This window comes from Palaemon carinicauda, chromosome 6 (assembly GCF_036898095.1).
Source record: "Palaemon carinicauda isolate YSFRI2023 chromosome 6, ASM3689809v2, whole genome shotgun sequence".
NCBI lineage: Eukaryota > Metazoa > Arthropoda > Malacostraca > Decapoda > Palaemonidae > Palaemon > Palaemon carinicauda.
This window is the reverse complement of record NC_090730.1, coordinates 163,901,238-163,923,802: the sequence shown is the minus strand read 5'-3', so window position 1 is coordinate 163,923,802 and position 22,565 is coordinate 163,901,238. Positions and strand designations below refer to the sequence as shown.

The 22,565-nt window shown below is 37.7% G+C and overlaps 1 protein-coding gene across 2 annotated transcripts; it reads right to left on the bottom strand.

Moving 5' to 3' along the window:
* Positions 1-482: 482 nt before the first annotated feature.
* On the bottom strand, positions 483-22,498 carry LOC137642263 (protein XRP2-like). 2 transcript variants are annotated; one of them, XM_068374789.1, is made up of 7 exons: positions 22,355-22,498; positions 19,320-19,529; positions 18,575-18,747; positions 18,252-18,408; positions 15,023-15,179; positions 14,307-14,462; positions 483-3,877 (listed from the first exon to the last, which is right to left on the bottom strand). In XM_068374789.1, the coding sequence occupies exons 1-7, from the start codon at positions 22,432-22,434 to the stop codon at positions 3,755-3,757; spliced, it is 1,056 nt and encodes a 351-aa protein (XP_068230890.1). In that variant the 5' UTR covers positions 22,435-22,498; the 3' UTR covers positions 483-3,754. The 2 variants fall into 2 exon arrangements, with proteins under 2 accessions (XP_068230890.1, XP_068230891.1); XM_068374790.1 differs by lacking the exon at positions 483-3,877 and adding an exon at positions 13,992-14,216.
* Positions 22,499-22,565: the final 67 nt, after the last annotated feature.

Here is a 22,565-nt window from a genome sequence, read left to right as displayed (position 1 = left end):
GGCAGTGCATGAGAAATTTGATTAATTTGGCTTGTGTGTAGACAAAGGGAACTAAAGATGCCAACAAAGCAGCCAAAACTTCAACTACTATGACGAGATCAGTAGCCACTATTCTTTTCAGTGATTCTTTAACATATCTGGGTTGTTTTAGCCTATTGTAAAAGTCCCTGCCATTGCCATCTGTGATTCAGGAATATGAGCCTCACTCATTTTTATAATATTAGTGTATATATTTTCCCATATTACTGTATTACTATTATTGATAGATAGATAGATAACGGATGCAGTATTATTGTTTTAGTAATGCTTGGAGCAAGCAAGATTAGTGAAGATGCAATTGTACAAAAATGATATATATAGATAAATAGGTATACATCCTCATCATCCTTGAGTTTGGGAGAGCCTATATGTCTACCTGTTGAATCATCAGCAGCTATTGCCTGGTCCTCTCTGGTCCAGCTTGGATGTAGAAGAGAGTTAAGAGAAGGTCATGTGAATATACGGTCAGTCTGTAGAACATTCTACAGTATAATGTTACCAATTTTGTAAAATTTTCATATACGTAAATAAGAGAAAATCTTATTTCAATGGCACTGAAGACTATAAATATTAGCCATAAAATACATCCAGTGGCATTTAAAGGGTTAAATACAAGAAGGCATGTAATGAAGACAGATAGGATTGAAATAAAAAAAATTAACATTAAATCATTTATTAATCATATAAAACTATATTCAACATGAGATTGTGTACCAAGTAAAGCATTTTGAATGACTATCATTCAACAAAACTACTCTTTGATTTGGAATTATAATATAAAAATTACTTATATAAAAATAGTGCTAATACAATGCTGAGTATCACACATTGGACGGATGCTTTATTCTGATGTGAGAATCACAGGCAAAATCATACAACAGTTTTTGGGGGGTTACTACTTACACCTGTCACATCACAAATGTCTTACTTCTGGTCTTCGGAAAATGAGGTCCTGGAACCACCAGGTAGGAGTGAAAGTAATTAGGTGACATCCTAAGTGTGGCTTCTTGGATACAAGATCCTCTGCCTCACATTTTAAATAATTACATTTAAAACAAAATGGTATTGAAGGAACCACAAAAGAGTAAAACTGTATAGGAGTAAGTTTTACTTAATGATTATTATTAGTATTATTATTACTATAAGCTAAGCTATAACCGTAGTTGGAAAAGCAAGATTCTATAACCCCAAGGGCTCCAACAGGGAATAATAGCCCAGTGAGGAAAGGAAATAAGGAAATAAACAAACTGCGAGAGAAGTAATAAAAAATCAAAATAAAATATTTCAAGAATAGTAACAAACTAGATATTTCAAATATAAACTATAAAAACTTAAAAAAAAACAACAGGAAGAGAAATAAGATAGAACAGGGTGCCCGAGTGTTATATCCATGTCTCCAACAAAATCACTCGGGCATGGAAATGGTAAGGAACACCATCCCACAGTCCTATTTACTTGGGATTTGTGCGTGTGTAATGAACTCTACAGCAAATACTATATTAACATCTGAAATAGCAAGCAACTTGCTTCCTTGAGTTGAACATGTCTCGGCTGCTTACTCGATGCAAAAATTTCTGGGTCGACCTGTGAAAAAGGTCCTTCTTTACACTTTTCTGATATAAATCTTCTAAATATACCAGAGAAAGATAAAAGCATGGAATGCAGAGGTTACTACCCTCACGCGAGCACCTTGTGGTTGTCATGTATACAGCAGGGGCGTGTGAAAACCACTATTCACAGGCTGTCTTCCATTTAGATAATTCCTTCATCAAAGGGAAGGGCCGTAACAGAGACCCTAGAAACCACACTTGGACCGCGCCACCGACACCTAACACGAGCGCCCTCTAGGACATCCTTCTGGTTTGGACTTGCTCGCTTAGTCGTTTTGTTTGTGCTCTTGGTGTTTTTTCATGTTTGAAGTTTGAAAGAAAAGACCTCTAACTGTCAATTGACGGGTGGAGGGGGAGAGGTGGGGAGGTTTAGTGCCATTATTACCCTTTATAGAGTACACTGTAGGTATTACTTGAAAGGTATTTACATTTATCTTTTTCTTATATCCTCCTACTCTACTTCCTTCTTGCTGTCCAACCTCATCTAATTTAACTTGTTGTCTTGGTCAGTTTGACATTCCAGCATCTTGATTTATGTCAGTTTTACTAGTATTTTCTTTGTTAAAAATTGGAGTACACTACAGTACTGTCGGATGTGTCTGTTTGTATGTTGTTTCTCAAATTATGTGATAGATCTAGATAAGCTTTCCAGGTAGAGTTTTCCTCTTCAATGTCAATGCAAAACTGGAAAATTTTGCCTTCTTATCCCTCCTGTTCATAAAACAAATGCAAGGAGTTTGATGGAATATTTCAACCGTATTCAAACCATGAAATATTCTCACCTTGCAAGATTTCGAACAATGCTGAAAAAAAAAAATAAAAAGCAAACTCTTGATCAGAAGAGTTCCAAATATAAGTTGCAGAAGAAGCAAAGGAGTGAGAAACTTTCCCTTTGCCTGTTTTAGAAAAGCAGATAAATAGGTATGTCTTCTTTTAAACCAGCACTAAAGCATTTGTAATGTGCCAGATTAATTTCTTGCGTGAACACAATATTTGTGAATACTATAAGTGAGGAAATATAACATTTATATCTGTATTACATACAATTACTTCTAGCTAGCAGAATTTATCACTTGCCGTGTATAACAACCTATTTTCTTCCCCCAAGAAGATTCTTTTTGACTCCTAAACAAATCCTAAATAAAAAAAATTCCAAGATAAAGACTATTTGAACTTTTAAATTCCATATCAATGTCTCTACCATTTGTAAAGGCTACAAGTGATTCTAAAAATGGTCTTAAATTAAAACATTAAAACAGACACTTGTCCTCTTTCAACATCTAATAGATATCAAATAAAATTATCAAAATAAGTTTTAATAAAAATGACTAGAAAATATTGTACGAAGCCCCACACTTTAAATAAGTCAACATTCTGCAAGTGGTTTTTTTTTCTATGCACGTAAGAGACATATTGTGTATATTGGATATAAAAGCTCGAGTGAGTGTACCGTACAATATTAGGGACATTGTGCCCAAACGCTTCAATCACAGCCACACATACTTTCATCCTAATTATAATTGCCTACCATTTTAAACACCTTTACATTTAATAGTTTACCATACAAACTCAAAAAAAGAACTTTATTAAGAAATGGGTAATGCTAATTCTAGTGCTTAGAAATTGATTTTGATTGAGTAAAATCAGTATTTTCTTTTCTTTTATAAAGAATCTAATTATGGATAATTAGGTCGTTAGTTAATAACACTAGTTCAATGATAACATTGCTTGAAAAACACTGTATCAAGATTGTTTGTGTAAAGTTTAACACTCCAGATTAGGTTTATAAAATAGCTTCCAAGTGACCTTGAAGCAATTTTTAGGCTAACCTGATGTTATTCCTACAAAGTTTTGCAAGGCCCACTGAGACGGCTTTGTATTAGTGAAACTAACAATTATCTAAAGTAACAATTAATAGTGATTTTTTGTACGGTGCTTTCTTGTCGTCATCCTTGTTACTACTGCATATGAAAAAGTATAAAACACATTAGTTGTACACTAATGACTACTGCATTTAAGAAACCAAATATTATTTTTATAAGCAGATTTGGTAATCATTGCCAGAACTGAAACAATTCTGAAAATAATTTTGGGGTGCACAGTTTTTAAAGAGCCATTGACATGGAGGCATAAGAAAAGAAGTTATCAATTTGCTGATTGCTGGAATTGCTGTCTGATGTCACATAAACTGTCTGGCTGGAGGAGGAGGAATTTACCTGTGCAGCAATCTGAAAAGAGTATGTCATTCAATATTTAAAAATGCAATTCAGAGTACAAAAAGTCCTCAACTTAAAAACTTAAGTTCTTAGAAGCTGTTTGTAATAAAAATTTTGGCCAAGGTTAGACTTCACCTAACTTGCATGCTTTAAATTTTCAGCTGCAAAAGTCAACAAGTATTCTTGTCTCATATTGCAAATGTTGTCTTGCTTAATGCATTAAATTATATACCGTAATGTTTTGCTACAATATTTCATAATGAACATTTGATACAAGATCTGAGATTTATGTTTTTCAATATTTAACTTAGCCGGTGATTATATAGCTGCAACTCTGTTGCCCGACAGACAACTCTACGGTTAAAAACTCGCCAGCGATCGCTACACAGGTTGTGGGTGTGCCCAACAGCGCCATCTGTCGTCCAGATACCCAGTACTCAATGTAAACAAAGACTCAATTTTCTCTCTGTCGAGCTATCGACAAGACGTACTTACTCGCTGTTGCTAAACTGGAGTTTTTTCACAACTAATTGGTGAAGTACTTTATTCTAGTTTTGAGCTTTCGCTATGCAGGTGTTTTATCTTCATCTTAAATCTTGAACTCGTTTTGGATAGATTTAATTATGGTGACAAAGAGAGTATGGACTTTCTTTCACTTTTAAATGGCCGACCCTTCCCTTAGACGGAAGTGTGTTTATGCTTTTAGTAATTATATCACGTTATAGATTTTCCTCTATATATTTTATATCTCTCCGCCTTTATTAGGCCTCTTCGATTAACTTTCCATTTATTATAAACATATAAAAATAATTTTAATGTTTTGTTTATATAGACCTTTCCTGAGAGTAGGCGGTCCTAACTTGGAAACCGAAGTTAATCAACGTTGAGCCCTTTATATCGTAATTAGCTTTTAAAGAGCTAAGGATTTAAAACTTTTTAAATGTAATATTTTATGAAAGAATTTCTTTGATAGTCTTCGTACTGTTTTCAAAGATGAACTAACGTTTAGTTTATTTAGGCTACGCAGTTGTTGACTTTCAGGACGTTCAACATGCGCTCTATCGTTACGATAGAGAGAGAGTGTATCACGGTTTCACTTTGCAGTAAGAGTAAATCGATTCTGACGTTTTGTTCATTCTTTCTTAGCTTCAATGTTTTAAATTCTATTTTAAAGGAACTTTTTAATTGAAAAACCTTTCAGTTTTTTCCTTTAGTCAAATAACATGTTTTTTTGACGAAATATAATTGGGCTCTTCTCTTAGGTGCGAAATCAAGAGAGAAAGAGAGAGAGAGATAGAGAGAGGGAGAGAGAGGAGAGAAAACGTTCCGTTCAAGCGGGTAACGTTGTTCTCGAGTTACTCTCGTCCCTAGTCGCTGTACGGGGAGGAAGGATAAAACGTTTTAGTTTTTTATTCTCGTCCCCAGGCTATGTGCGGTGAGAGATTGAAAACGTAGTTATATGAACTAGTGTTTAGTCTCTTTCCCAGCCACTGATTTTTTTATCTTAAAATATGTTTACTGTTTTTTGCTGGTATTAATGAGCTTGCATTATACGACTGATCTCGCAATTACTACCTTTTAATGAAGGGTAGAATTGCGTGTTTCAGGTAGAAATCAGTAAAAGTTTCGATTTCAGTGAAATAAGTGCAAAACAGAAAATCGAAGTGATAAAGTGATATGCGCAAAGTGTTACAGTGTTGCGTCCGAGGGTTCGTCTGTTCGTGCCTGTCGTTCACCTAGTCCGGGACCTCTTACATGCTCCCAAGCCCAGGGGAGAAGTAATGTCAAACGACTTATGGGTTCGAGAGGCCTTGACCAACGAACAGACGTTTTCCCTCTATGGTATCGGGTGTATCTTACCAAGATCTCCCCTACCATAAGACGAGAGAGACGTTGTTTCTCCTCGTCATCCGAAGGCTTTTCGCATAAGAAACCTGTCACAAGGTTTCGAAGCCCTTAAGCGAAAGTCAGTCCTTTCAGGACAGGTCCAGCGTCCTGGTTACAACCATTAGGACAGCTCTGACCCTATGCAGTCATCGGATAACTGCTCGCCGCCTAACAAAAGCGTAACACAGACTCCGAGAGTCTTTTTTTGTAGGCAAAGTGTTGCGGTCACAGACGTTACCCTCGTCTCTTACCACAACCATTTCCGTTGATCCTTAATGGGTTGTATGGCAAGACATGCAGTATATGCTTGCCTCCCTTATGGAAGACTATTCTGCCGATTAGTCCGTTGAGTCTAGCCGTTTATCTCATCGATATCCTGGCTTTCAGCCAACCTAACGTTCCTTTGTGCTTACTGTTGACGTTGGCGTAGCTTAGTCACGTCAGTCAGGTTGTTTAGAACCACACTCGATGCGGTCTCGTGTGGTTTTTCAGCCGCATTTGGACGTTAGGCCACTTGCTGATGCTCCTGTTGACGTTCAAGACGTTCACTAACAATCGGAGTTGACTTGTTTTGACGCTGTGCGTCAACCTCCGCATTCTAGAGTTGTTTTGACTGCTCAGTCTAGGCAGTCAAAGCAGTCTCGAGTGGACGCTGTGCGTCCTCACGCACCTGTTGTGGTTGACAGTTCAGTTGTTGAGGTAGGTCTCTCCCTTGCTTGAGACTCAGCTTTTATCGGACAAGGTTCCTGTAGATGAGGAAGTTGCTGTTCTCCCTACTACTGATATTCCCTTGAGGACTCTGTCAGATGGAGTGGAGCCTAAAGCTGCTTAGCCTCCTGTGGACTTTAATTAAATCATGATGATTTTTTTAAGGATCTTTGTCCGGATCTTTTTGTAACTGCTGCTCCTCGTTCGCCTAAACGTCAGAGCTTACACTAGGCCTAGCTACTTCGAAGCCGTTGTTTTTAAGCTAGTGCTCTCTCGCTCTCCTAGAGAGCTTTACATTGGCTAGGCGACTGGTTTTTCACCAGGAGGAGTTTGGGGGATACAGCCTTTGCTTTCCCTTCTTTTAAACTGGTTTATAGAGCGAGAGTCTGATATGACACGAGAGAAGTTCTCGGCTTGGGAGTTCATGCCTCTGCCCAGATAGACTTCTCAATTCTCGTAGACTCTCCCTGGCGCCTGGCCAGGAGACGCTCCAAGTTGTTTACAGGTCAACTTCACAGCTGTTTTCGAGCCTTTGAAGTTTTGCTGTACAATTATGTCACGCATAACAAGGCTTTCAGGGATGGTAAACGGTACCGCCTCAGTCGCTAACCCCGTCTGTTGCCACACCTGCTCCCGTAGACCCTAAATGGGCTTTGCTGCAAGACATGCAGTCCAAGCTTGCGTCCTTGATAGAGGACTTTAATGCGGAGAAGGTTGCTACCGAACCTTCTGGCCAACAACCTTCCAACCGGTCGGTTGTGCGCCCTGTTGACGCTGAGGTAACCTACTCGCGTCTGCCAGTTGAGATGATTCCTCCACCGATGCGACCCAGTGTGGGTTGCCAGCCGCACGTTGACGTTAAGCGACGCTCGGAGGTGGTTGTTGACGTTCAGGACGTTCAACAACCAGCAGAGGTGACTTGTTTTGACGCAGTGCGTCAACCTTTAGCAACCCGGTAGGGTGTTGACTGCACAACCCAGACGGTCTAGACAGTCTCGGGTTGACGCTGTGCTTGCTCGCGCACCCATGGTTGTTGACAGTTCACAGACTGTGCAGCAGTTCCATGATTTTGCGTCCGGCTCCGTCACGCATCCACCAGTGCGACCGGACTCAGCGAGCCAGACGTTGCCCACTCCGTTGCCGTTTCCTCATCAGTTTTCGGATGAGGAACCCTCTGATGAGGACGTTGCTGAACAACAAGACGATCAGCCCCCAGAATAGATCAAGCCCTGCTATCCATCCAGAAGATGCTGAAGAAGGAACGCTGCTCAGTCAGGCTGTGGATGAGTCTGGTAGGGACGCTGTCATCCGTGGAACAATTTGTGTCACTAGGAAGACTACACCTCCGTCCTCTTCAATACCATCTAGCTTTTCACTGGAAAAAGGACAAGACGCTAGAAGCGGTCTCGATCCCGGTTTCCGAAAAGATAAAGTCTTGTCTGACTTGGTGGAAGGACAATATCAACCTAAGAGAGGGTCTTCCCCTGGCTGTTCAGACTCCCAACCACGTTCTCTTCTCGGACGCATCGGACGTGGGCTGGGGCGCGACACTAGACGGTCGGGAATGCTCAGGACTGTGGAACTCGAGTCAGAGGAGCATGCATATCAACTGCAAGGAGCTGTTGGCAGTACATCTGGCCTTGAAAAGCTTCAAGTCTCTCCTTCGAGGCAAAGTGGTGGAAGTTAACTCGGACATCACCACGGCCTTGGCGTACATCTCCAAACAAGAAGGTACCCACTCACTGACGTTGTACGAGATCACAAGGGACCTGCTCATCTGGTCAAAAGGTCAAGACATCTCCCTAGTAACGAGGTTCATCCAAGGCGACTTGAACGTCATAGTAGATTGTCTCAGTCGGAAAGGGCAAGTAATTCCAACCGAATGGACCCTCCACAAGGATGTGTGCAAGAGACTTTGGGCCACTTGGGGTAAAACCATCCATAGATCTCTTTGCAACCTCGCTGACCAAGAGGCTTCCAATCTATTGCTCTCCAGTCCCGGACCCAGCAGCAATACATATAGATGCTTTCCTCCTAGATTGGTCACATCTGGATCTCTACGCATTCCCACCGTTCAAGATTGTCAACAAGGTACTGCAGAAGTTCGCCTCTCACGAAGGGACAAGGTTGACGTCAGTTGCTTCCCTCTGGCCCGCGAGAGAATGGTTCACCGAGATACTTCGATGGTTAGTAGACGTTCCCAGTAGTCTTCCTCTAAGGGTAGACCTTCTACGTCAGCCACACGTAAAGAAGGTACTCCAAAGCCTCCACGCTCTTCGTCTGACTGCCTTCAGACTATCGAAAGACTCTCGAGAGCTAGAGGCTTTTCGAAGGAAGCAGCCAGTGCGATTGCTAGAGCAAGGAGAGCTTCTTCCATTAGAGTCTACCAATCGAAGTGGGAAGTCTTCCGAGACTGGTGCAAGTCAGTTTCTGTATCCTCGACCAGTACCTCTGTAGCTCAAATAGCTGTTTTTCTCTTATACCTGAGAAAAGGACGATCCCTTTCAGCTCCCACTATCAAGGGCTACAGAAGCATGTTGGCATCGGTCTTCCGGCATAGAGGCTTAGATCTTTCCAAACATAAAGATCTGCAAGACCTCCTTAAGTCTTTTGAGACCACCAAGGAGCGTCGTTTGGCTACCCCTGGATGGAATTTAGACGTGGTACTAAGATTCTTCATATCAGACAGGTTGGAGCCGTTACAATCAGCCTCCCTGAAAGATCTCACTCTTAAGACTCTTTTCCGGGTATGCTTAGCCTCGGCTAAAAGAGTCAGTGAGATTCATGCCTTCAGCAAGAACATAGGATTTTCGTCAGAAAAAGCCACTTGTTCGCTACAACTTGGTTTTCTAGCCAAAAATGAGCTGCCTTCTCGGCCTTGGCCTAAATCTTTCGATATCCCCAGCTTATCGGAGATCGTAGGCAATGAACTAGAAAGAGTCTTATGCCCTGTTAGAGCTCTTAAGTTCTATTTAAAGCGTACTAAACCTTTACAAGGCCAATCTGAAGCTTTATGGTGTTCAGTTAAGAAACCATCCTTGCCTTTGTCAAAGAATGCTTGGTCAGACTTTATCAGATTGTTAATACGAGAAGCTCATTCACATCTGAGTGAGGAAGACCGAACTTTGCTTAAGGTGAAGATGCACGAAGTTAGAGCTGTAACAACTTCCGTGGCCTTTAAGCAAAATATATCTCTGCAAAGTATAATGGACGCAACCTATTGGAGAAGCAAGTCAGTGTTCGCGTCATTTTACTTGAAAGATGTCCAGTCTCTTTACAAGAACTGCTACACACTGGGACCATTCGTAGCAGCGAGTGCAGTAGTGGGTGAGGGCTCAACCACTACAATTCCCTAATTCCATACCCTTTTAATCTTTCTCTTGAAATGTTTTTATTGTTGTTTTTTGGGTTGTCCGGAAGGCTAAGAAGCCTTTCGCATCCTGGTTGATTTGGCGGGTGGTCAAAGTCATTTCTTGAGAGCGCCTAGATTAGGGGTTTTGATGAGGTCCTGTTGTATGGGTTGCAACCCTTGATACTTCAGATCCTAGGGGTCGATCAGCATCCTAAGAGGATCGCGAGGCTCCGTAAGGAAGACGTACTTAAAAGGCAGAGAAATTGTTCAAGTCGACTTCCTTACCAGGTACCTATTCATTTTGTTTTTGTTATTTTGATAACTTCTAAAATGAAATAAAAACTCTTAGCTCATAAAAGTGTAAACATATATTGCTGGTCTCTACCCACCCCCCTGGGTGTGAATCAGCTATATAATCACCGGCTAAGTTAAATATTGAAAAATGTTATTTTGATAATAAAATAAATTTTTGAATATACTTACCCGGTGATTATATATTAAAGGACCCTCCCTTCCTCCCCAATAGAGACGCAGTGGGACGAGGAGAAAATTGAGTCTTTGTTTACATTGAGTACTGGGTATCTGGACGACAGATGGCGCTGTTGGGCACACCCGCAACCTGTGTAGCGATCGCTGGCGAGTTTTTACCGTAGAGTTGTCTGTCGGGCAACAGAGTTGCAGCTATATAATCACCGGGTAAGTATATTCAAAAATTTATTTTATTATCAAAATAACATTTTTCAGTTGAATTTCTGTTTGTAACTTCAAATATATGTAAGTTAAGGACCTAAGAAGTGTAATTACCATACAAGTTATAATTATATCTGGTGTAAGTCAAAGGGATTATGCCCAGACCCTTTAGTAATGCTTGAAGTGTATCATTTGAGCTCAACTTACGGTACAACCTATGTACTCTATACTGAGATATGGATAACCAATACTGCGCCAATTACAATTTGCATTAGTTTATGTTTGGTATAATATTTAAAGGTAGTACTGAACCATATGCCAACTGATATATAAAGGTAGTACTGAATCATACGCAACCTTGTCTAGTGAGTTGCCATCTCCACAAAGCACTTCTTCAGAATTGAGGAATATTCAAACAAAATCATTTTGATTAGTAGAATATTCCCATTACTGTACTAAAAACCACATTTATTGAGATAAAATCTATCCTGCCTTCCTAGCTAATTGCACAGCATTCAACCGAGTTAATGGTGTATTATCTCCCACTACCACCTGATACAAGGTGAAGCATTAAATATTTATTTGACAATGCATATCAACAAGCAAAGGTTATGGGAATGAAAAAGACATGATGATTTGGACTAAGCGACTCAGTGATCACTAGGGAAGGTTTCTGCCCATCATTATGAATACAAATCCATTCTGGTCAATCCCCAGACGGGAAGGGATATATATGTAGAAAACATTTTTTCTTTTATTATTCAAAGATAAAGACTCACACTTCATAGGTATTAGCTATATGGCTTGCCGACAAGTATAAAAATAATACATTCTATTATTAAAATGCTAGTAATTTCTACATCATACTGCCTAAACTAGTAGTATAATATCTTCATTCATATATCAGAAATGCTATGGAAGTATTGTTTAAATTGCCAAGATAAAAAGAGATGATAATACTAAAATTATATCAGTAATGAAGGGCCATCTGTACAGTATAGTAATACTGTGATGAGACAAGTAATAGATATGGAGGTAATAGGGCTAAGGACTAAACTCCTCCATCATGGATACGGACGAGTACCTGGACCAGATGGGAATATAAGTTGAAAGTGCACAAACGGAGACGCTGGTGTCAGAACATTAATGAGGGTAATGAATATTTACATTTCAGTTTGTGGGCATTTATCAAGACATGTTTTTTATTGGGTTCAATAGCAATATAGTGATCATCATCAGATTTCGATAGTGATCACCAGCTCCTCATTGCCACACTGAAATTAAAACTGAAAGCACCCAACAGAAATGTAGATAGAATATAGTTATACAGCTGTTAAAGTAAAAAGCATCAAAATTTCTAGTTGTTTTTCCATTTTATATTTTGGTCTGAAAATGATGAAAAGTGAAATTAATATAGCAGCCTTAAGTATAATAATTTTTATGTGACTTGAAAAAGGTACAAAGCATGTTCTTATCTTTAATCAAATTAATTTTTTGCTGCTATCATTACCAGTACAGTATTGCTTTTTAAAAGCTGCACTAATCGCATCCTGTAGCTTTAGGTTTTCTTCACTTCAACTCCATTAATCACATACTATGAATGTAATGAGATCCCACTCTATTCCCAGGATATCACTTCTCTACCTGGTATGCAGAGGTAAATTTCTCTGTATGCGTCTTACTTGAGGGTACACTCGGGCATACTATTCTATCTCGTTTCTCTTCCTTTTGTTTAGTTGAAGTTTTCATAGTCTATATAGGAAATATTTATTTAAATGTCATTGTTCATAAAATATATTATTTTTCCTTGTTTCCTTTCCTCACTGGGCTATTTTCCCTGTTGGGGCCTCTGGGCTTATAGCATTTTGCTTTTCCAACTAGGGTTGTAGCTTAGCAAGTAATAATAATAATAATTGGCTAGTATCTTGCTTTTTTATGAGCCTCCAGCTATGTAAACAGTACTCATGCCTGTTGTGGCGGCCAATGTGTTAACGTCCCTGACAGTAATTGCCAGACTGGGGTTTGTCCCTTTCAAACTCGTTAGTTCCTTTGGTCGCTGCAACCTCACCATCCCTCTGAGCTAAGGATGATGGGTTTGGGGGAGCCTATAGGTTTATTTGCTTAGTCATCAGCAGCCATTGCCTGGCCCTTCCTGGTCCTAGCTTGGGTGGAGAGGGGGCTTGGGCACTGATTAATAGTATATATGGGGCATTGGCCTGCTTGCTAAGGCAATATCCCTGTCCCTTGCCTCTGCCATTCATGAGCGGCCTTTAAACCTTTAAACAGGTATTTTCTTTGATGAAGATATTTGTTCTAGCACTTCGTAAAAGTCAATTTCTAATGTTTTCATTCTGATAATCATTCCTTCCAATCAGTAGGTACTTTTAGTCGCTGGCATAATTTATGGAATCGCTAGCTTTGCCAAGTATGACTTAAAGGTAGCTTTTTTTTTTAAGAACAAATATTTAGCCTTTCACAGTGTTCCTTTGTTTTTATCAGTAATTGGTTTTATTTATATTTTCAATTACATATTTTTTTGGGATGGTGAAGGGTTTGTAAGTAGTCTTGTTGTTAACTATCAAGTGAGTTGTTTTATAGTTGAAGTAGTCTTGTTGTTAACTATCAACTGAGGTGTTATATAATTAGCACTGAGATTGATTCTCCTTCTAGCTAACATACTCATATCCCCTTTTTATTTACTGTGCTCTGGCAAAAAGGTGATTTTGTCTCTTGATTTTTATGTTTTTTTTTTTTGAGAAAAAAGGTGATTTTGTTTCTGGTTTTTATATTTTTTGGGGAGAAAAGGGTGATTTGTCTTTGTTTTTTATCTTTTTTGAGGGGTGTTATCATATGACATACCATTATATATAAGTTTTTGGTATTGAAGACTAATTGATTTTCATTATTTACCAGATTCAAATATACCATGTATTTTCTTAGCCATCTTTCCTGATATTAATTTTTATCAACTTTTTAGCTTATTTTATGTAGCAATTACTTTTTTTGCTGCCTTTAATTTTGCCCAATTTTTCCAGTAATAATTGTTACTAACCTTATATAGAAGCTATTACCTGATACAAAGATTTTGTGTTGCGCAATACAGGTTTTCTGGGTCCTTGGATTGCACATACCTATGAGCTATAAGAAACTTAAACACTGACCCGTACAGTCTCCAAGTTCTCTACTAACCCTTCAGGGCAATTGCCTTACACCGAGATGTTCAACATCTCGACTTTGATCCTCAAAGCAATTGAGGCATGCATATGATTAACGGGGCTGTGATGAAACAAACTGTAGTTATAACAGTAAGTTATCAATATGTCAGTTAATCTTGAAATGACTACTCTCTTCCCAGGTCCATGAGAATTACAGCCTAAGAGACACACACTATCTTAAATGTGATGGCACTGGATGAGACAGCCGTGAATCCACAGTGTGTATGGGTAGTGCATCTTTTTTTTTCTATCATACAAAAGACTGGTGAATCTAGGAACATCATGGGAATGAAATATTGACATATATAGGAGTACTGGATAACTATTCAAGAAATGTTCATGAATAAACAAACATATTTTCTATTACCGAGTATATCAAAATCAACAGTATTTGGACCACATGATTTGGAACCGAGGCCAGCGTATATTACTGCTCTCTCTTACTTTCCGATATCTTATTTTAGAGTTGCATTACGTATACTGAGTGCTACTTGTCACTCTGAAATTAGAATAAAAATGAAGCAATACAGTTACAGCTTTATGTAATAAAATAATAAATATATTTTAAAAATAACAAAAGTACTCTTACCGCACTGCTAGCATCCATAATACCAGTCCCAAGACAAAGTAAAGCTATGACTGGACCCTGACTAATGACGCTATTGTATTCGGAAGTTCGGAATACACGCTGTGCATCTGCAATCTCCATTTTGACCTCTCGACTATGTTGTATTACACAGTTGGTCTGGAATGAAAATTGTAAATTAATTGATCAAAGAGAATATTATACTATAAGAATTGTAGCTGACTTGCTATTTACAATGTTTTATATCACAATTATATAATTTTGGAGTTGTTTGTGCAGTGCAATACGTAAACTTATTACAAAATATCTTCCTACAAAAATTAATCGTGGTACTTTCTAGCTTCAAGTTAACCCTTTTACCCCCAGGCTATTTGGAAATTTCCAACCCTTAACCCCCAGGGGGTTATTTTTTTCCCAGCACATTTTGCAGTATATTTTTTTTTAAATTGCTCTAACAGCCTTAATTTTTGTCATAGAGAGGTCAGGTTGGTCTCATTCTCTTGGAAAATGCCTGAATTTTCTCAAAAAATTATCAAAAATATGAAAAAAAATTTTTTTAGCATTTTTTTTGCAAGGACGTACCGGTACGTCCATGGGGGTAAAGGGATGGCTTTTGTGAAACGTACCAGTACATCCTTTGGGGGTAAAAGGGTTAAAGTTGTAGGTTGTTTGTGTAATCATGCAGTGTAAATGATAAATATAGGATGTCAAGTACTTACAACTTCTGTTCTTAACAGTGTCATGAAATTAATAGCCCTTTGTCTATACGATGCATCGTAAAAGAAAATGATTAGCGTCGCTTCCTGCGTCCCGTACACGGGAGATCCCAAAGTGTAGGGGACAACGCTCAAGTTGATATCGAGTCTCAGACCCACACTAAAAATGTCAAAACATACAAACCACATTATATGAAGGAATACAAGTCATTGCAAGGAAGTCTATAAATACTATTTCTATATTATAAATACTAGAAATATTAAATCAAGATTAATGAAATTACAATCTACCCTCTAAAAGTACAAATACATTATGGTATATGAAAAGCCTTTTACGAGCATGCTCGATGGGCACACAGTAATACCAGGCCACAATAGTGAAAATGAGGGTTCATGATGTCAGAAGTGGGAAAACTAAAGGCAGGGATCTGGCAACACTGTATGATGCCAGATCCCTGTTTGTGGTTTTCCCACTTCTGATGTCATTAACCCTCATTCTTACTAATTATTGTAGTCTGGTATCACTGTTTGCCCGTCGGGCATGCTCGATCGTGTGGACAGGGCTTATGAAAGATTATAAATTTCAAATCTTAAGAGAAAATTTTATGGAACAAAAGCACTATGTAACAAAAGTACTCTAATATGTTACATAAACTATATCAAAGAGAAGTAATTCCTTGTATTACATATAATATCAAAGGTAATTCCTAGGGATACTAATGTGTTTACAGCTTAAGTTACTTCTCTAGAGAAATTTACATATAATATTTTTTCAATTCTATATCCATTCATTAAAATTATTGTATTCCAGAAGTTCATCTCAAGTTTTCATTGATTTTATTCTCAATCCTACTTGTCTTCTAGAGGCTCCAGTTCTATTGATGGGTCCTCTTGTATGGCTTTCCCGAGACTAGTTGCCAAACTTCTTCAAATCTTAGGGGAGGAAGAATGTGAACCATGGTTTTGATGATGGGTTTTCATTCAGAGATTCCAGCAGAAGACATCATTTAGTAATCAGTGTGGCTCAGTGGTAGAACACTCAGCATTCAAATATTATTGATATGCTTCCCCCTTCAATTGGCAGTGACTCATTTGATGCAGATTTGATGCTGAGCTGGTAGTACACGCAGGGAAGAAAGTGTTACAGCTGTTTATCATCAGCTCCTGAGGATTCCAGAGGGAACCTCAGAGTCTGCATTTTGGCCAAGTAACTCTTCTGTTGCTTCCTATAGAGACTGGAGCTGACTCTTCTACAAGAGGAATCTCTTTTCATGCTTAGCTAAGGACCTAGTTTTGGCTAGAGAAATAATATTCACATCATCCTGAGGAAGACTAGGAACCAATGTACACCATTTTAACCGATACTGTATTTTAATTAACAAGGCCACATAGCTCGAGGGTAGAGCACTGAGCTGGCATCTGCAGTCCAGAGTTTGGTCAGTACTAGACACTAACTCAGTAAATATAGAAGTAAAAAGAGTACTAGCAATCAACAAAAAGTCGAAGGTGGAGGAAAGGGGCCAAATTACCTTACTCCATAATCTCACAATATAATGCACTTATTTCTCTACAAGATAAATTCCCTGTCAATTGACAGTATCTTTCTTTCTACAAGACATGTCACCAACAGCAATTAATGGTTAGGGAGTGACTTTGACTTAGTAAGGTTTGTGTACTGTTATAGTAGCCTTACATGCCTCTACATATATAACCTGTCAATTTAAAAGAAAAATGATCTTACACATGCCTGTAGATAGCAATGCTAAGCAGGAATAAATATGCAATGTAAAATTCACAAATTTGTTTACTCAAAGTATAGAGATTTTGAAAATACCTTGGATGTTAGATTTTGACCGAGACCATGCCAAATTTAAAACTATACAAACAGCAGTTAGTTGCCAGAGAAATAGTGGGTAAAGCTACCCAAAATGCTATGATACCCAGTTGCCCACTTTCAATAAGCCATGCTTCCATTACTTGGTGTACTGTAGAAACATACTTCTAGTCCTATTATCAGCATTGTCAGTTTATTCTACATCCATATCTTATCTTTCATTGAAGATAATCTGCTATTATAACTTATTTCTTTCTGCTTCCGAGTAATTTTGATCATGTGAATTACTTATAAAGTGAGCTTTTTTTTTTTTTGCAGTCAGCTACATCTGAATACCAACATAATTTCTAATTTGTTTTAAAAGCATTGCCTTTGCCTTCCTGTCTTGATGAATAGCTTTTGTGATAACTGAGCTTTCACAAAATAATTTGGATTTTGTGGCTTCTTTGCCAATTGTCTTATCCTCCTTGTACCAATATAGTTAAGGATGATGATATACAATATGTTCCATTTTTAAAGGATGAACAAGCAACAAGTACTTGTCTCCTAGTTGTAAATTCTTATGAATACTGTATTGTTCTCTATGTCATGGGTGAATCCTGGTGCATAGTTCAAGGGTCATATACAAATGTAGGAAGACATTCCTATTGTCTGGCAGCAGATGGGGTCACATTGAGGTGAAGCACAAGCACTTTCTAATATCGAAGTCAAACAAGTGTAATACTTAGTTTCTAGCCATAATTTTCAAAGTTGTGCAAGTGTTTATTACTGCTTTTTATTCCTTCAATTTTAAAATGGTTCTATTCTGAATCCCAACCCTCTGTTCCACCTGGAACATCTGGTTTCATTTAAACATACTGTACTGTAATTGCCTTTAAGATTCTATTTATCATCATGTCTTTTTCAACAAGTCAGAGAATTGGAAATCAAGTTGCTATTTAGACTTCAAGTATGTTAATGTAATGGATTTTTCATGAAGCAAATATTGATTTTTTCAAACAAACCTACTACCATTCCCGGCAGGATAAAAATACTGGAGATATTAAGTCAACTAGTAAGGATAAAAAAGTCATAGCATGCTCGAAACTACCCCCAGCTACCTTATCTTTTTTAGCTAGAAAGGGGAATGATATGTTTTGGATATGTGTTTGATGTAGAAACAGGCTATGTTAAAGCAATCGGCAAGTACTGAAAATTTTGATTAAAAAGAAAATTGTATTTTTCAGTAACGAAGACCTTCAACTAATATGATTATCTTCTCTGGCTTGAAAGAAATGTTGTATTGTATATGAAAGCCTACTCTTATAGATGACAGGGGAACAAAGTAATCAAACGTACATTACGTCAAAATCTTTACAGTACTGTAGTGTACTTTATACTATCTAAATCTGTACAAACCTCTTGAACTCTTCTGTTTCAGGCAATTTGAAGACTTCCAATAAGGCTGAATTTTGAGAAACACTTGACCAGTTTGTCTCTCCTTCAACAGGTGTGAAATCATGGATGTTTGACCAGTTATTGTTAAAAATGCTGATTTTAGCTCGGGTAAAATGGTCTGAAAATAAAATAAAAATAATTTTGATTTCTCCTGCAGCAAATTTATGTAAAATTATGGCAGAAAGCAATGAATTGAATAGAATATGCACGGATGTCAATTTTCTTATAATTTCTTAGAAAAACGAGCTATTACTATATCATAATATAAATACTGTATTCCATACCTCCAAGCTGAGGATAATAGGCCTGGAAACAACCAAATCGCATCTTGGTTGACGCTTCTATAATAGGTTGCGTTTGACAGAGAAGAAAGATGTCCATTTTACAGCAATCTCGGGTGCGGAATTGACCACAGGCAGCCATAACGACGCAATCCCGACAATCTCGCAAGAAGAGACTGCGAAGACAAAAAAAAAAGAATAGAGATATAAACCAGATTTGAGGTATGATTGCAATTTTATGCACTTATAAAATTTATCTCGATGGAAAGTTACCCATACTGTTCAGTACATAACATAATATAATTGAAAAATTATGAACCAAAGTGATTTCAAACAAACAGAACTGTATTATGACATTCATCACTTGCAAATTCTTTATTGATATTAGTCATAACTTTCACACTAAATCCCTTGCAGTAATATGCTGATTTATTAGTTTTTAAACTGAAGAGGAGTTCATGCATTTATTTTATTATGTATCTTTGATCTGAATGGCAAGGACAATTTCAAGTCGTTTTGTTTTACACTTCTTAAGGGTACTCATTTTAACTGCGCTGAGTAATAAGGTATCATGAATTATTAAACTTTATTAGCACTTATAATACAGTGTAGTCATATATTCTTCAAGAAAAGACAAAAAGACATTTGATTTTACTGACTTTACATAATGTGAAAAGAAAAGAAAAGAAAGCTAAGCAAAATGATTAAAGGGAAAGTAGAGACGTAAAAATATTCAGAGTAAACGTACCTTCCAGTAGTAGGGCCAATGAAGATAACGCAATCAGAACAGTCATCAACAGTTATTGTATTGACATGATCAAACAGATAGATTTTTGATGACTGACAATTCTGTATAATGAACTGTTGTCCATCGATTGTGCCTGGTATTCGACCAACTTCTTGTCCAGAAATGTTTTCTATGGTGTAGTCTGCGGGATTGACTTTTTCGCGTTTGTCCCTAAAATAATAGGAAAACCACGTTACAAAATACGAATGAAAAAGCAAAAACATATCTGAAAAAGCAAAAACATATCAACAAGTCAAGTTATTCTACAGTTGTGTAATGATAAAGGGTGCATTCACTTCTTGGTGAGCTAGATTAGATCAAGTAAGCCAGGTGAAGTAAAAATCAATTTATTATATTTCTTTGAATACCTTTTACCACAGACATTTAAATTGCTCTTTTCCATTCCAAGAGTCTTCATCCTTGGTTCACATTAGCCATACTATTAACCCTTTTACCCCCAGACTATTTGGAAATTTCCAACCCTTAACCCCCCAGGGGGTTATTTTTTTCCCAGCATATTTTGTAGTATATTTTTTTTTAAATTGCTCTAACAGGCTTAATTTTTGTCATAGAGAGGTCAGGTTGGTCTCATTCTCTTGGAAAATGCCTGAATTTTCTCAAAAAAATATCAAAAATATGAAAAAAAAAAATTTTATAGCATTTTTTTGCAAGGACGTACCGGTACGTCCATGGGGGTAAAGGGATGGCTTTTATGAAACGTACCAGTACGTCCTTTGGGGGTAAAAGGGTTAACTCCTCCAGTGCATTACAGTACTGAGTGAGTTACCCTTTGCTCTTTCATATCAGAGCCAAAAAAATCTTTTGACTTATGCATCGTCTAAACTTGAAAATCACTCATTCAATTATATGTGTCAAACAATTTCTACCAGAGTATGTGGGTATGGTTTATTTCATCATCATCATCTCTTCATATGCCTATTGACCAGGGTCTCGGTTAGATTTCGCCAGTCGTCTCTATCTTGAGCTTTTAAACCAATGCTTCTCCATTCATCATCTACTTCACACTTCATAGTCCTCAGCCATGTAACCTTTTTTTTCATGTGGTTATAATTTTTATTAAATTCCAACAATATCTAACATGGTACATTTTTTCATGTTGCAATGTTTTAATAAATTATAACCCTAATCCTCTTATGTTAAGCAGTTGTTGGTGTATATGAGAAAATGTCTCCAGGCATTTCTGGCGAATTTAATGTATTTGGGTAACTTACAATACAGTACTGTAGTTTTTACATTTTCTTCATTAAATCGAAAAACTATTTCTTCATTAAATCGAAAAACTATTTCTTCATTAAATCAGTACCTGCTAGGTGCGTAATTATTTTGTAGCAGAATACATTTTGTTATAAAGGTATTTAAATTAAGTAAGAATTACTAAGTGATACAATGTTGCAGGTCATGTTACGGAGGGAAAGCCCCCCTTAGCCCCCTATAAGTAAGGAAGATGTCCTAGCCCCCTATGTTAGCTTAGGTTAGGTAGGTGTGATTAAACCAGGACTCATCCCTATATTATCCACATTCTATGGTTTTTCCATCAGAAATCCATGGTTATTTCTTGTGAAACACAAATGACCTACTGTATGTATTTTTCTAACAGGTTTAGGAGTAGTTTATAATATCTGCTATTAGTATGTAATGTAATACCCTGGTTTTGTGTTGCACCAAATAAGTCAGCCCACTGGAATCCCCCGATCTAGTTACCTAATTGGGTTATATAAGGGGGGGGGGGGGGTAAAACACATGAGTGTATAGTTTGCACCGCAATCATTGTCAGATATTTATGAAACACGACCGGTTGGAAGAATATATAGTTCATGTATTTAGCATTATATCAACCTCATACATTTACATTCCTCGTGGTCGGAATTTCATGATTTAGATCCAAATTTCCATTTAAAAGCCCTAGTTTCTTAAGCTCCTTCTAAGTACAGTACTTGAATGTATGGGCTTGTCATTTTTGAGAGGCCTATAAAATCATGACTGGATATTAGGGTTTTCTCTGAAAATAGGCTTTTGTCTTAAATTTATATGATTGAAATTAGACCCCATGAAAATACTGCAATGATTCATAGCTGTATTTCAATTTTAGTTAACTATCCATATTATAAACCGTTCTCCTGGCCAGATTATTATTATTATTAAATACTAAGCTACAACCCTAGTTGGAAAAGCAGGATGCTATAAGCCCAGGGGCCCCATCAGCGAAACTAGCCTGTGAGGAGAGGAAACAAGGAAAAATAAAATATTTTAAGAACAGTAAAAACATTGAAATAAATATTTCATATATAAACTGTAAAAATTCAACAAAACAAGAGGAAGAGAAACTAGTTAGAACAGTGTGCCCGAGTGTACCCTCAAGCAAGAGAACTCTAACCCAAGACAGTGGAAGACTATGGTACAGAGGCTATGGCACTATCCAAGACTAGAGAACAATGGTTTGATTTTGGGGTGTCTTTCTCCTAGAAGAGCTGCTTACCATAGCTAAAGTCTCTTCTACCCTTACCAAGGGGAAAGTAGCCACTGAACAATTGCAGTGCAGTAGTTAACCCCTTGGGTGAAGAAGAATTGTTTGGTAATTTTAATGTTGTCAGGTGTATGAGGACAGAGGAGAATCTGTAAAGAATAGTCCAGACTATTCGGTGTCTGTGTAGGTAAAGGGAAAGAACTGTAACCCGAGAGAAAGATCCAATGTAGTACTGTCTGGCCAGTCAAAGAACCCCATAACTCTCTAGCGGTAGTATCTCATGTGATATTCCAATGTTGAACTATTCTTCATGGTATTTGTGCTGAATTAACAAAATTCCCCCTTTTAAGAAACGTCCAAGACTCCGCATGCATCTTATTCAGAAAAACATCTGTCATGATTACAGTACCAGACTGCAAATGACAATCAGCTGATTTGACTCGACAATCTGAGGGATCGGGAGTATCTAGACTACAGATTTAAATGTAACGGAAGAAGAGACATTATTTACCAAGAATATGTTTTCGGTGGATCCTTTTCATTTTCTTTTTGATTATCTTCATCTTTTCCTTTACTCTGCAAGCAGCCCATGGTCGAAATACACCCAAACAGCTTTGACAGTTCACCAAGGGATCTTTTTCCCGCTAAGAATTTCTTGGGCGTCGTCTGCAGGTTTGTGTTTAGGTTCAGAGTCGAGGCGTAACCTTTGCAACGGCGCCTCT

Excerpts from the sequence above, each read along its gene's own strand:
- LOC137642263 (XM_068374789.1), bottom strand. The coding sequence starts at position 22,434 with ATGGGCTGCTTGCAGAGTAAAGGAAAAGATGAAGATAATCAAAAAGAA. Across the intron at positions 18,409-18,574 it reads CTATTATCCTCAGCTTGGAG|ACCATTTTACCCGAGCTAAA; the intron begins GTATGGAATACA and ends TTTTATTTTCAG. Across the intron at positions 3,878-14,306 it reads TTATGGATGCTAGCAGTGCG|ATTGCTGCACAGGTAAATTC; the intron begins GTAAGAGTACTT and ends TACTCTTTTCAG.